This window comes from Mesoplodon mirus, assembly GCF_964341445.2.
Source record: "Mesoplodon mirus genome assembly, chromosome: 12".
NCBI classification, from domain to species: Eukaryota; Metazoa; Chordata; class Mammalia; order Artiodactyla; family Ziphiidae; genus Mesoplodon; species Mesoplodon mirus.
Window position 1 is genome coordinate 7,036,237 of NC_138988.1, and position 14,022 is coordinate 7,050,258.

Genomic DNA, 14,022 nt, shown 5'->3' on the forward strand with positions numbered 1-14,022 from the left:
TTTTTAATGCCAATACCATACTGTTTGATCACTGTATCTTTTTAATAAAGGGGTCTTTTGTGATTCCATACAAATTTTAGGATTGTTTGTTCTAAACAAACAATTTAAATTTTAGGATTGTACTGTGAAAAATAGCATTGGAATTTTGATAGAAATTGCATGGAATCTGTAGATTGCTTTGGGTAGTATGGACACTTTAGCAATATTATTTCTTCCAATCCATCTGCATGAATATCTTTCATTTGTGTTGTCTTTAATTTCTTTCATCATTGTCCTCATTGGTTAAATTTATTCCTAGGTATTTTATTCTTTTTTCTTTTTTTTTCTTTTTTTTCTGGCGGTACGCAGGCCTCTCACTGTTGTGACCTCTCCCATTGCGGAGCACAGGCTCCAGACGTGCAGGCTCAGCGGCCATGGCTCATGGGCCTAGCCGCTCTGCAGCATGTGGGATCTTCCTGGACCGGGGCATGAACCCATGTCCCCTGCATCGGCAGGTGGACTTTCAACCACTGTGCCACCAGGGAAGCCCGGTATTTTATTCTTTTTGGTGCAATTGTAAATGGATTGTTTTCATAATTTCTTTTCTGATAGTTCATTGTTAGTGTATAGAAATGCAAGAGATTTTTGTACATTGATTTTTTTTCCTGCAGATTTATTAAATTCGTTTATTATTTCTAACAGTTTTTTGGTGGAGTGTTGAGGATGTTCTATATATAATATCATGTCATCTCCAAATACTGACAGTTATACATTTTCCTTTCCAATTTGGATGGCTTTTATTTCTTTTTCTTGCTTGATTGCTCTGGTTGGGACTTCCAATACTTTAATGAGTAAAAGTGGCAAGCATGGACATCTCTGTCCTGTTCCTGATCTTAGAGGAAAAACTTTCAGCTTTTCACTATTGAGTATGATGTTAGCTATGGGCTTGTCATATATGGCCTCTATTATGTCGAGGTACATACCTTCTGTACCCACTTCGTTGAGAGTTTTATCATAAATGGATGCTGACTTTAATCAAATGCTTTTTCTGCATCTATTGAGATAATTATATGATTTTTATCCTTCATTTTGTTAATGTTGTGTATCACCTGGATTGATTTGTGGGTGGTAAACCAACCTTGCATCCCTGGAATACATCTCACTTGATCATGGTGTATGATCCTTTTAATGTATTGTTGAATTTGGTTTGCTGGTATTTTGTTGAGGATTTTATCATCTTTGTTCATAGTTATTGGCCCTTTGAGATTTTCTGTTTCTTCATGATTCAGTCTTGGAATGTTCTGTGTTTCTAGGAATTTATCCATTACTTCTAGGTTGTCATTTATTTGCATATTATTGTTCATAGTGGACTCTGATGATCCTTTGTATTTTTGTGGTATCAGTCTGTATTTCATTTATTTCTGCTCTGATTTTTGTTGTTTCCTTCCTTCCACTGACTTTGGGCTTCATCTGTTCTTTTTCTGGTTCCTTGAGGTATAAAGTTAGGGTGTTTTTGAGATCTTGTTTGTTTGTTTCTTCAGGTGGGTATTTATCGCTGTGAACTTCCCTCTTAGAACTACTTTTACTGCATCCCATAAATCTTGGTGTGTTGTATTTCCATTTTCAGTTGTCTGAAAGTATTTTTTTTTATTACTCTTTTGATTTCTTTGTTAACCCATTGGTCGTTCAGTAGCATGTTGTTTATTCTACACATATTTGTGGATTTTCCAGTTTTCTTCTTGTAATTGATTTCTAGTTTCATATCATTTTGGTCAGAAAAGATGCTTGATAGGATTTCAGTCTTCTTAAATTTATTAAGACTTTTTTTGGCCTAACATATGATCTATCCTGGATAATGTTCCATGTGTACTTGAGAAGAAAATATACAGGCATACCATGGAGATAGTGCAGGTTTGGTTCCAGACCACCACAATAAAGCGAATATCACAATAAAGGGAGTCACATGACTTTCCTGATTTCCCAATGCACATAAAAGTTATGTTTAAACTCTCCTAGTCTACTGAGTGTACAATAATAGCATTATGTCTAAAACAATGTACATACTTTAATTTAAAAATGCTTTATAGGTGAAAAAGCTAACCATCATCTGAGCCTTTAACAAGTCATAATCTTTTTGCATCAGTAACATCAAAGATCACTCATCACAGGTCACCAAAACAAATGTAATAATAAGTTTCAAATATTGCAAGAATTACCAAAATGTGACACACAGACAGGAAGTGAGTAAATGCTGTTGGAAAAATGACACCAATTGACTTGCTTGACATAGGGTTGCCACAACCTTCAGTTTGTGAAGAACTCAGTATCTATCAAGCACAGTGAAACAAGACACAATAAAGTGAGGTATGCCTGTATTCTGCTACTTTTGGTTGGAACGTTCTCTATATATCTGTAAAGTCCATCTGGTCTAATGTGTCCTTTAAGGCCATTTTCTGTCTGGATGATCTATCCATTGACATAACCCTACTATTATTATATTGCTGCCTATATCTCCTTTTAAGTCTGTTAGTATTTGCTTTATATATTTTGGTTTTCCTGTGTTGATTGCATAAATGTTTACAAATGTTACATCCTCTTGTTGAATTGACTCCTTTATCATTATCTAATGCCCTTCTTTGTCTCTTATTACAGTCCCTGTATTAAAGTCTATTTTGTCTGATACAAGTATAGCTACCCCAGCTTTTTTGGTTTCCATTTGCATGGAATATCTTTTTCTATCCCTTCTTTTTTCAGTCTGTGAGTGTCCTTAAATCTGAAGTTAGTTTCTTATAGGCAGCATACAGATGGTTCTTGTTTTTATAATTCAGTCAGCCACTCTATGGTGTCTTTTGATTGGAGAATTTAGTCCATTTACATTTAAAGTAATTATTGATAGGTATGTACTTATTGCCATTTTGGTTTTTTCTGGCTTTTTATAGTTCTTTTGCTCTCTTCCTTTGTGGTTTGATGACCTTTAATGGTAAGCTTAGATTCCTTTCTCATTATCTTTTGTGTATCTACTATAGGTTTTTGCTTTGTCCTTACAATGAAGTTTACATATATAACAACCCATATTAATAGTCTATTTTAAGTTGATTACAACTTAAGTTTGAACCCATTCTAAAGCTCTACATTTTAAATATATATATATATATTTTTTTTTTTATTTACCTATTTATTTATTTTCACCATGCCAGGTCTTCACTGCAGCATGCAGACTTCTTAGTTGTAGCATGCAGACTCTTAGTTGCAGCATGCAGACTTCTTAGTTGTGGCATGCATGTAGGATCTAGTTCCCTAACCAGGGAACAAACCCAGGCCCCCTGCATTGGGAGTGCAGAGTCTTACCCACTGGACCACTAGGGAAGTCCCTAAAGCTCTACATTTTTACACTCCCCACCCACCTTTTATGTTTTGATGTCACATTTTACATCTTTTTATCTTGTGTATCTTTAATTACTGTAGTTACAGTTTTTATTTTTTTAACCTTCATAATAGCTTCATAAGCAATTAATCCACTGCCTTTAATACATATTTACCTTATGAGTATAAAACGTATGGAAGATTTATACTTTCATATGTTTTCTTGTTACTAATTAGCACCCTTTCTTTTCAGCTTAAAGAAGTCCCTTTAACATTTCTTGTAAGGCCATTTTAGTGGTGGTGAACTCCTTTAGCTTTTGCTTGTCTGGAAAACTATCTTTCCTTTAATACTGAACAGTAACTTTGCCAGGTAGAGTATTCTTGGTTGGAATTTTTTTTTCTTTGGAATTTTTTTTTCTTTCATCACTTTGAGATTCATTTGTTATCTTGATTGTAGTGATGGTTTTACAGAGTATACTGATGTCAAAGTTCATCAACTTGTGCACTTTATGTTCTGTTAATGTCAATTAGATCTTTCTTTAAAATTGGGAGTGTAGGGGGCTTCCCTGGTGGCGCAGTGGTTGAAAGTCCGCCTGCCGATGCAGGGGACGTGGATTCGTGTCCTGGTCCGGGAGGATCCCACATGTCGTGGAGTGGCTGGGCCCGTGAGCCATGGCCGCTGAGCCTGCGCGTCTGGAGCCTGTGCTCCACAACAGGAGGGACCACAGCAGTGAGAGGCCCGTGTACCACAAAAAAAAAAAAAAAAAAAAAAAAAATTGGAGTGTAAAGAATGCACTGTTTCCAGTATGCAAGAACTCAAGGACTGTTGTTTCCATGAGCCCTGCCTGAGGTATCTACTAAAGAATAAGTTTTAGACAACAAAAATGACTAGAAAGACATCCATTTAAATATACAGTTAATTTTAAAGAACTAAGACTAAACAAGGTCCTGATCGTGTGCTCGGCTAAGATAGATAGAGTATAACTGTTAAAAAAAACGGTGTGCAGCACAAGCAGCTGGTACCATTCACATGAAACCCCCCCAAAAAAACGGGGTGGGGGAATGGGGAGGGCATTGCAAATACTTTTTTAAATGTTATTAGTAATCATATTGACAATATTATTCTGAGACTATTCTGCTGTGTGTTAAATGAAATAAAATATGTACCAGTGAGCATCCCTAGCACCAGAAATACACTTGAAATACAATTTCTCACTAAAAGAAACCAGAGCTCTTGAAGAAATGGCTGATCCCAGGTCTCAGGCAGGAAAAGTACAAACATCTTGTCATACCAGGTAGAAATGATCAGTGACATACTCTTTGACATACTAGGGTTATGTCAAAGGAGCTAACGTGAACAGGCTCACACTGCCAAAGATGGGCAGTTTGAGTGTAAAAAATTAGAATAATGGCAGTGAACTGAAACCTGTCAAATATGCTTCAATCCATGAGTTCATCCTGATATTTAAAAGAGAATCAGTCATCTTTGGAGAATGACAGAACTAGTTCAGAAAGAATCAAGCATTTATCTTGCCTTTCTTATCTGATCTGTACCCCTCGGGAAGCAAATATTAATGAGTGAAATTGCCCCTGTCTAGAGTATTCCATGTAATAAATGACAAATAAATGAATAGAATGACAGTATCACCATTTTGTAATGCCCAGTGAATTGAGAGACGCGTAAATTATTGACAGGTGGTAATAACGTAAAAAGAGAGACAGCCTGACATCATGTGCCTCCTGACGAAGGAACACACCACCACCACCTGTAGTCTTGGCAAAGGGAAGAAACCTGAGTCTGATCCAGTGAGATCAGATGGGGAATCTGTCAATTAGAAGATGCAAGAAACATCAAAAAAAATGTTTACTCACACCGGTCAGAATAACCATCATCAAAAAGTCTACAAATAATAAATGCTGGAGAGGGTGTGGAGAAAAGGGAACCCTCCTGCACTGCTGGTGGGAACGTAGATCGATGCAGCCACTATGGAGAGCAATATGGAGATTCCTTAAAAAACTAAAAACAGAGCTACCATATGACCCAGCAATCCCACTCCTGGGCATATATCCAGACAATACAAAAACTCTAATTCCAGAAGATACATGCACCACAGTGTTCATAGCAGCACTGTTTACAATAGCCAGGACATGGAAACAACCTAAGTGTCCATCGACAGACGAATGGATAAAGAAGATGTGGTGTACATGTTTACAATGGCATATTACTCAGCCATAAAAAGAATGAAATAATGCCATTTGTGGCAACATGGATGGACCTAGAGATTATCATACAAATGAAGTTAAGTCAGAGAAAGACAAATACCATATGATATCTCTTATATGTGGAACCTTTAAAAAATGATACAAGACAGAAATAGACTCACAGACATAGAAAACAAATTTATGGGACTTCCCTGGTGGTCCAGTGGTTAAGACTCCATGCTCCCAATACAGGGGGCACAGGTTCGATCCTGGTTAGGGAACTAAGATCCCGCATGCCGCATGGTGTGGCCAAAAAAAAAAAAAGAAAACCAACTTGTGGTTACGAAAGGGGAAAGGAAGGAGGATAAATTAGGAGTTTTGGATTAACAGATACATACTACTGTATATAAAACAGATAACCAACAAGGATTTACTGTATAGCACAGGGAACTCTATTCAATGTCTTGTAATAACCTATAATGGACAAGAATCTGAAAAAGAATGTATATGTATAACTCAATTAATTTGCTATACACCTGAAACTAACATGGTATTGCAAATCAACTGTATTTCAGTAAAAAAGAGAATATTGCAATTTAAACAAAATTTTAAATGGCAAAACTAAACTAGCACCTAGGGATGCACATTTGGATGACAAAGCTAAAAAATAGACATTAGAAATCAAAATAATGGTTACTTACAGGAGAACAGAGGGGCTATGATTCAGGTAGGACATAAATGATAGGGCTTCTTGGGTAAATGGTAGTTTTATTTCTTGACCTGGGAGTGATTACAAGAGTGCTTTAGAGTAATTCATTAATCCATATATTTACTTTGTGTGGTTTTCTGAATCTGTGCCCTCCCTTCATATGTTTGGAAAATGTTCTTTTCTTAGATTCCTGAGATTCCCTAATTCCTTCTTTAAATACATGTGCTGAAAAATACATGCACTGTTAGGAATCCTTGAAGAGGAGTTCTGGGTGGCTAATCCTTAGTTCATTAAAACAGCTGCCCTGCATAATCCAGTCCTGAGAATTGCAGAGGGCATAAACATCAGCGTTGGGTCTGCAGAAGCAGTATATCCTTTTGCCAGGCAAAGGGGCAGAGTCACCACAAGTCCCCCTTCCCCCTCCTTACAGATTGGCTGCAATGCCGTCAGCTGGGCCCCTGCTGTCATACCTGGAAGCCTCATAGACCAACCATCTGGGCAGAAGCCCAACTACATCAAGAAGTTTGCATCAGGCGGCTGTGACAACCTCATCAAACTGTGGAAGTAAGTGGAGCTGGTAAACTTCTCAAGGGGACACTTCTCACCTTCTACCCTACCACGACTCAGCCTCAGTTCACCAGAAACGGGATCAACTGTCTTTTTCCCTTCTGCCCATAGAATACTGTCTTCAATCTCTCAGAGGACATCCTTTTTAAAAAAAAAAAAAAAAAAAAAACTTGCCCTTTACTCAGGAGCTTTGACTCTTCCTAACTCACAACCGCTAGAGCCGACTTGTTGGCTGTGGAGGAACAGAGCATTTCCTGGAGGGCTTCTTTATAGCTGGTGAACTGAATAAAATTCTGTAGGTTCAGCAAATGTTATCAGAACGGTGGAATAGCTTCTCCACCCCTGTGGAGCCTGTGGGGTGGGGCAGGAATGGAGGTGTGGGAATGGCACCTGGGCTGCTGCCTGCTGAGTTCTCCCCACCATCTCCCCTGTTAGGGAGGAAGAGGACGGCCAGTGGAAGGAGGAGCAGAAGTTGGAAGCGCACAGTGACTGGGTTCGAGATGTGGCCTGGGCCCCCTCCATCGGCCTGCCCACCAGCACCATCGCCAGCTGCTCCCAGGTCAGCTCAGACCTGTGCAAGCATCCTGTGTTAGTTAATCTCAGGAAGTCCCATCAGCCCTTACAGTTCCCCTAGGGAAATCCTTGAAGGGGAAGGGCAGGAGACAGGCAACTGTAGACCATTGTAAATAAGGGAGCACCTGGGGGGCTTCCCTGGTGGCGCAGTGGTTGAGAGTCCGCCTGCCGATGCAGGGGACATGGGTTCGTGCCCCGGTCTGGGAAGATCCCACATGCCGTGGAGCAGCTGGGTCCGTGAGCCATGGCCGCTGAGCCTGCATGTCCGGAGCCTGTGCTCCGCAATGGGAGAGGCCACAACAGTGAGAGGCCCGCGTACCGCAAAAAAAATTAAAAAAAAAAAAATAAGCGAGCACCTGGAGCCCGGTCATCACGCAGTGAAGCCTTGGTCAGAAGCCACAGTGGCTTTCTTCCACTGAGCCAAGAGCAACACCAAATTCACGACTAGTTTCCCCTCCTGACCCTTTTGTGGATAGGGAATGGAGGTACCCAGGCATCATTCTGAGAGTGTTCCCAAGCAAGGACCAGGAGCAACGGGAAATTGTAAGACCTTGGGCTCGTCGACCTACTCACTATTCCCAGACAGATAACAAAAGTAAGACCAAGGATAAGCTTTTAATTATATGCTAACACCCAAGATGAGAGTTAAGCCTGGCCTTTTACGTCATTTGAGCCTTTTCTACTTGGTCCTAAATTTGAGAGGTCCAAGTAGAACAGGCTTAAATGATGTAAAAGTTAAGTCTGTTTGTTCTGTTTTAGTTTGTTTTGTGTGTGTGTGTTGTTTTGTTTCTTGGTCCCATCTCATTATCTGAGCTTGGCTTTTAGACAGCTATACCCATTCAGTTGAGAAAGTACAGAGCCAGAGGGAGCCAAAACAACGAAGTTACTTGGCAGATGTCAGGAAAGCCCCAGAGAAAATTTGAGAATTAGCAGTGCAGACAATGAAACCAGTATGAGGAAAGGAACCTGGGAGACTCCTGACCAATTTGAAGTGTGTTCCTGGGGTAAAGGGATAAAAGCAAGGGTGCTGGGCTGGAAATTAGTCCTCAAAGCTGTGAACACTGAGGAGGTCCTTGGCTGTGCTTTGCCCTGAATCCCCCACCCTATTCCTGCGAAAGTCCAATGTAGCTCCAGATTGAGAGGATATCACCAGGGCAGGATTGCTGCCCTCGTCTCCTGACTCTAGCCTGTCTTTTCCCAGGATGGTCGAGTGTTCATTTGGACCTGTGATGATGCCTCGGGCAATGCGTGGTCCCCCAAACTGCTGCACAAGTTCAATGATGTTGTATGGCACGTGAGCTGGTCCATCACAGCCAACATCCTAGCTGTCTCAGGCGGAGATAATAAGGTACATACACCCTATTTCCATGGCATGGCACACAGGGCCCTGTTTGTCTTTAGTTTGTCCAGTAGAGGGCACAGTTGAATCTTCCATCTAATGCCAGGGTTGGGAGGAACCTGAATGAAGACTGTTTTGAGCATGTCTCTTATTTACATCATTAATTCTTACGACCCCCCACCCAAACCCGAGGGGTTGTATATCCCCCTTATACAGATAGAGAGGGTGACAGAGATTTGACTTGCATAGGGGTCATGAAGCTGTTCAGTGGCATAGCCAATAATCAGACCCAAGGTAAATCCAAAGCCACCACCCTGGCAGTCCATCACCCTGACCATTTGACAACCTCATCTTCATGGTAACGTTTAGTTATATGTAAAATACATATAACAAAGTTTACCATCTTAACTTCTTTAAGTGTACAGTTCTATAGTGTTAAGTATTGATACATCCACGTTATTCTGCAGTCATCACTGTCATCAACCCAGAACTCTTCATCCCAAACTGAAATTCTGTGCTCTTCAAAAAGCACCTCCCCATTCCCCCTCCCCCAGCCCCTAGCAACCCCCATTTTGTTCTCTGTCTCTATGAATGGACTACTGTAAGGACTTCCTGTAAGTAGAATTATAAGGAATTTGTTTTTTTGTGACTGGCTTGCTTCACTTAGCACAGTGTCTTTTTTTTTTTTTTTGAATTTTTGTACTTTATTTTTTTATATGGCAGGTTCTCATTAGTTATGCATTTTATACATATTAGTGTATACATGTCAATCCCAATCTCCCAGTTCATCACACCACCACCACCACCACCCTCCACTTTCCCCCCTTGGTGTCCATACGTTTGTTCTCTACATCTGTGTTTCAATTTCTGCCTTGCAAACTGGTTCATCTGTACCATTTTTCTAGGTTCCAGATATATGCGTTAATATACGATATTTATTTTTCTCTTTCTGACTTACTTCACTCTGTATGACAGTCTCTGGATCCATCCCTGTCTCTACAAATGACCCCATTTTGTTCCTTTTTATGGCTGAGTAATATTCCATTGTATATATGCACCACATCTTCTTTATCCATTCATCTCTCGATGGGCATTTAGGTTGCTTCCATGACCTGGCTATTGTAAATAGTGCTGAAATGAACATTGGGGTGCATGTGTCTTTTTGAATTATGGTTTCCTCTGGGTATATGCCCAGTAGTGGGATTGCTGGGTCATATGGTAATTCTATTTTTGGTTTCTTAAGGAACCTCCATACTGTTCTCCATAGTGGCTGTATCAGTTTACATTCCCACCAACAGTGCAAGAGGGTTCGCTTTTCTCCACACCCTCTCCAGCCTTTGTTGCTTGTAGATTTTCTGATGATGCCCATTCTCACTGGTGTGAGGTGATACCTCATCGTAGTTTTGATTTGCATTTCTCTAATAATTAGTGGTGTTAAGCAGCTTTTCATGTGCTTCTTAGCCATCCCTATGTCTTCTATGGAGAAATGTCTATTTAGGTCCTCTGCCCATTTTTTGATTGGGTTGTTTGTTTTGTTAATATTGAGCTGCATGAGCTGTTTATATATTTTGGAGATTAATCCTCTGTCCATGAATTCCTTTGCAAATATTCTCTCCCATTCTGAGGGCTTTCATCTTGTTTGTAGTTTCCTTTACTGTGCAAAAGCTTTTAAGTTTCATTAGGTCCCATTTGTTTATTTTTGTTTTTATTTCCATTACTCTAGGAGGTGGATCAAAAAAGATCTTGCTGTGATTTTTGTCAGAGTGTTCTTCCTATGTTTTCCTCTAAGAGTTTTATAGTGTCCAGTCTTACATTTAGGTCTGTAATCCATTTTGAGTTTATTTTTGTATACGGTGTTAGGGAGTGTTCTAATTTCCTTCTTTTACATGTAGCTGTCCAGTTTTCCCAGCAGCACTTATTGAAGAGACTGTCTTTTCTCCATTGTATATCCTTGCCTCCTTTGTCATAGATGAGTTGACCATAGGTGCGTGGGTTTATCTCTGGGCTTTCTATCCTGTTCCATTGATCTGTATTTCTGTTCTTGTGCCAGTACCATATTGCCTTGATTACTGTAGCTTTGTAGTATAGTCTGAAGTCAGGAAGCCTGATTCCTCCAGCTCCGTTTTTTTCCCTCAAGACTGCTTTGGCTATTTCAGGGTCTTTTGTGTCTCCATACAAGTTTTAAGATTTTTTGTTCTAGTTCTGTAAAAAATGCCATTGATAATTTGATAGGGATTGCCTTGAACTTGTAGATTGCTTTGGGTAGTATAGTCATTTTCACAATATTGATTCTTCCAATCTAAGAACATGGTATATCTCTCCATCTGTTTGTATCATCTTTAATTTCTTTCATCAGTGTCTTATAGTTTTCTGAGTACAGTTCTTTTGTCTCCCTAGGTAGGTTTATTCCTTGGTATTTTATTCTTTTTCTGGCAGTGGTAAATGGGAGTGTTTCCTTAATTTCTCTTTCAGATTTTTCATCATTAGTGTCTAGGAATGCAAGAGATTTCTGTGCATTAATTTTGTATCCTGCAACTTTACCAAATTCATTGATTAGCTCTAGTAGTTTTCTGGTGGCATCTTTAAGATTCTCTATGTATAGTATCATGTCATCTGCAAACAGTGACAGTTTTACTTCTTTTCCAATTTGAATTCCTTTTATTTCTTTTTCTTCTCTGATTGCTGTGTCTAGGACTTCCAAAACTATGTTGAATAATAGTGGTGAGAGTGGACATCCTTGTCTTGTTCCTGATCTTAGAGGAAATGCTTTCAGTTTTTCACCATTGAGAATGATGTTTGCTGTGGGTTTGTCGTAGGTGGGCTTTATTATGTTGAGGTAGGTACCTCTGTGCCCACTTACTGGAGAGTTTTTATTATAAATGAGTGTTGAATTTTGTCAAAAGCTTTTTCTGCATCTATGGAGATGATCATATGGTTTTACTTCTTCAGTTTGTTAATATGGTGTATCACATTGATTGATTTGCGTATATTGAAAAATCCTTGCATCCCTGGGATAAATCCCACTTGATCATGGTGTATGATCCTTTTAATGTGTTTTTGGATATTGTTTGCTAGTATTTTGTTGAGGATTTTTGCATTTATATTCATCAGTGATATTGGTCTGTAATTTTCTTTCTTTGTAGTATCTTTGTCTAGTTTTGGAATCAGGGTGATGGTGGCCTCATAGAATGAGTTTGGGCGTGTTCTTTCCTCTGCAATTTTTTGGAAGAGTTTGAGAAGGATGGGTGTTAGCTCTTCTCTGAATGTTTGATAGAATTCACCTGTGAAGCCATCTGGTCCTGGACTTTTGTTTGTTGGAAGATTTTTAATCATAGTTTCAATTTCATTACTTCTGATTGGTCTGTTCATCTTTTCTGTTTCTTCCTGGTTCATTCTTGGAAGGTTATACCTTTCTAAGAATTTGTCCACTTCTTCCAGGTTGTCCATTTTATTGGCATAGAGTTGCTTATAGTAGTCTCTTAGGATGCTTTGTATTTCTGTGGTGTCTGTTGTAACATCTCCTTTTTCATTTCTTTTTTTTTTTTTTTTTTTTTTTTTTTTGCGGTACGCGGGCCTCTCACTGTTGCGGCCTCTCCAGTTGCGGAGCACAGGCTCCGGACGCGCAGGCTCAGCGGCCAGAAGAGGGTACTAACTTCATTCTATCTTAAAGATGACTCGTATGGGGATGTTTGCGGGAATGGGAGGAGGGAGATCCCCAGAGAGTATTGTTTCTTGTTTGTTTGTTTTTTTGTGGTACGCGGGCCTCTCACTGTTGTGGCCTCTCCCGTTGCGGAGCGCAGCCTCAGCGGCCATGGCTCACGGACACAGCCGCCCCGCGGCACGCGGGATCCTCCCAGACCGGGGAACGAACCCGCGTCCCCTGCATCGGCAGGCGGACTCTCAACCACTGCGCCACCAGGGAAGCCCTCCTTTTTCATTTCTAATTTTATTGAGTCCTCTCCCTCTTTTTCTTGATGAGTCTGGCTAATGGTTTATCAATTTTGTTTATCTTCTCAAAGAACCAGCTTTTAGTTTTATTGATCTTTGCTATTGTTTTCTTTGTTTCTATTTCATTTATTTCTGCTCTGATCTTTATGATTTCTTTCCTTCTGCTAACTTTGGGTTTTTTTTTTTGGTTCCCCTTTCTCTAGTTCCTTTAGGTGTAAGGTTAGATTGTTCATTTGAGATTTTTCTTGTTTCTTGAGGTAGGCTTGTATTGCTATAAACTTCCCTCTGAGAACTGCCTTTGCTGCATATCATAGGTTGTGGATTGTTGTGTTTTCATTGTCATTTGTCTCTAGGTATTTTTTGACTTCCTCTTTGATTTCTTCAGTGATCTCATGGTTCTTTAGTAACGTACTGTTTAGCCATGTGTTTGTGTTTTTTACGTTTTTTTCCCTGTAATTGATTTCTAATCTCATAGCATTGTGGTCAGAAAAGATGCTTGATGTGATTTTAATTTTCTTAAATTTACTGAGGCTTGATTTGTGACCCAAGATGTGATCTGGAAAATGTTCCATGTGCACTTGAGAAGAAAGTGTAATCTGCTGTTTTTGGATGGAATGTCCTATAAATATCAATGAAATCTGTCTGGTCTGTTGTGTCATTTAAAGCTTGTGTTTCCATATTAATTTGCTGTCTGGATGATCTGTCCATTGGCTTAAGTCAGGTGGTAAAGTCCCCCACTATGATTGTGTTACTGTCGATTTCCTCTTCTATAGCTGTTAGCAGTGCCTTGTGTATTGAGGTGCTCGTACGTTGCGTGCATATATACTTATAATTGTTACATCTTCTTTTTGGATTTATCCCTTGATCATTATGTAGTGTCCTTCCTTGTCTCTTGTAACTTTCTTTATTTTAAAGTCTATTTTATCTGATATGAGTATTGCTGCTCCAGCTTTCTTTTGATTTCCATTTGCGTGGAATATCTTTTTCCATCCCCTCACTTTCAGTCTGTATATGTCCCTAGGTCTGAAGTGGGTCTCTTGTAGATAGCATATATATGGGTCATGTTTTTGTATCCATTCAGCGAGCCTGTGTCTTTTGGTGGGAGCATTTAATCCATTCACGTTTAAGGTAATTATCGATATGAATTTTCCTATTACCATTTTCTTAATTGTTGTGGGGTTTTTTTAAAGGAATTCCTTTATTTTTATTATTTATTTATTTATTTATTATTTTATTTTTGGCTGTGCTGGGTCTTCGTTTCTGTGCAAGGGCTTTCTCTAGTTGCAGCAAGTGTGGGCCACTCTTCATCGTGGTGCCCAGGCCTCTCACTATTGCGGCCTCT

The 14,022-nt window shown here is 39.5% G+C and overlaps 1 protein-coding gene across 1 annotated transcript in view; it reads left to right on the forward strand.

The window, feature by feature from the left end:
• SEC13 (SEC13 homolog, nuclear pore and COPII coat complex component) overlaps positions 1-14,022 on the forward strand; it is a 60,723-nt gene that overhangs the window by 22,743 nt on the left and 23,958 nt on the right. Inside the window, exons 6-8 of the mRNA XM_082638573.1 lie at positions 6,684-6,817; positions 7,256-7,379; positions 8,595-8,741. Coding sequence (XP_082494699.1) covers positions 6,684-6,817; positions 7,256-7,379; positions 8,595-8,741 — 405 coding nt within the window. The remainder of the gene's footprint in view (positions 1-6,683; positions 6,818-7,255; positions 7,380-8,594; positions 8,742-14,022) is intronic.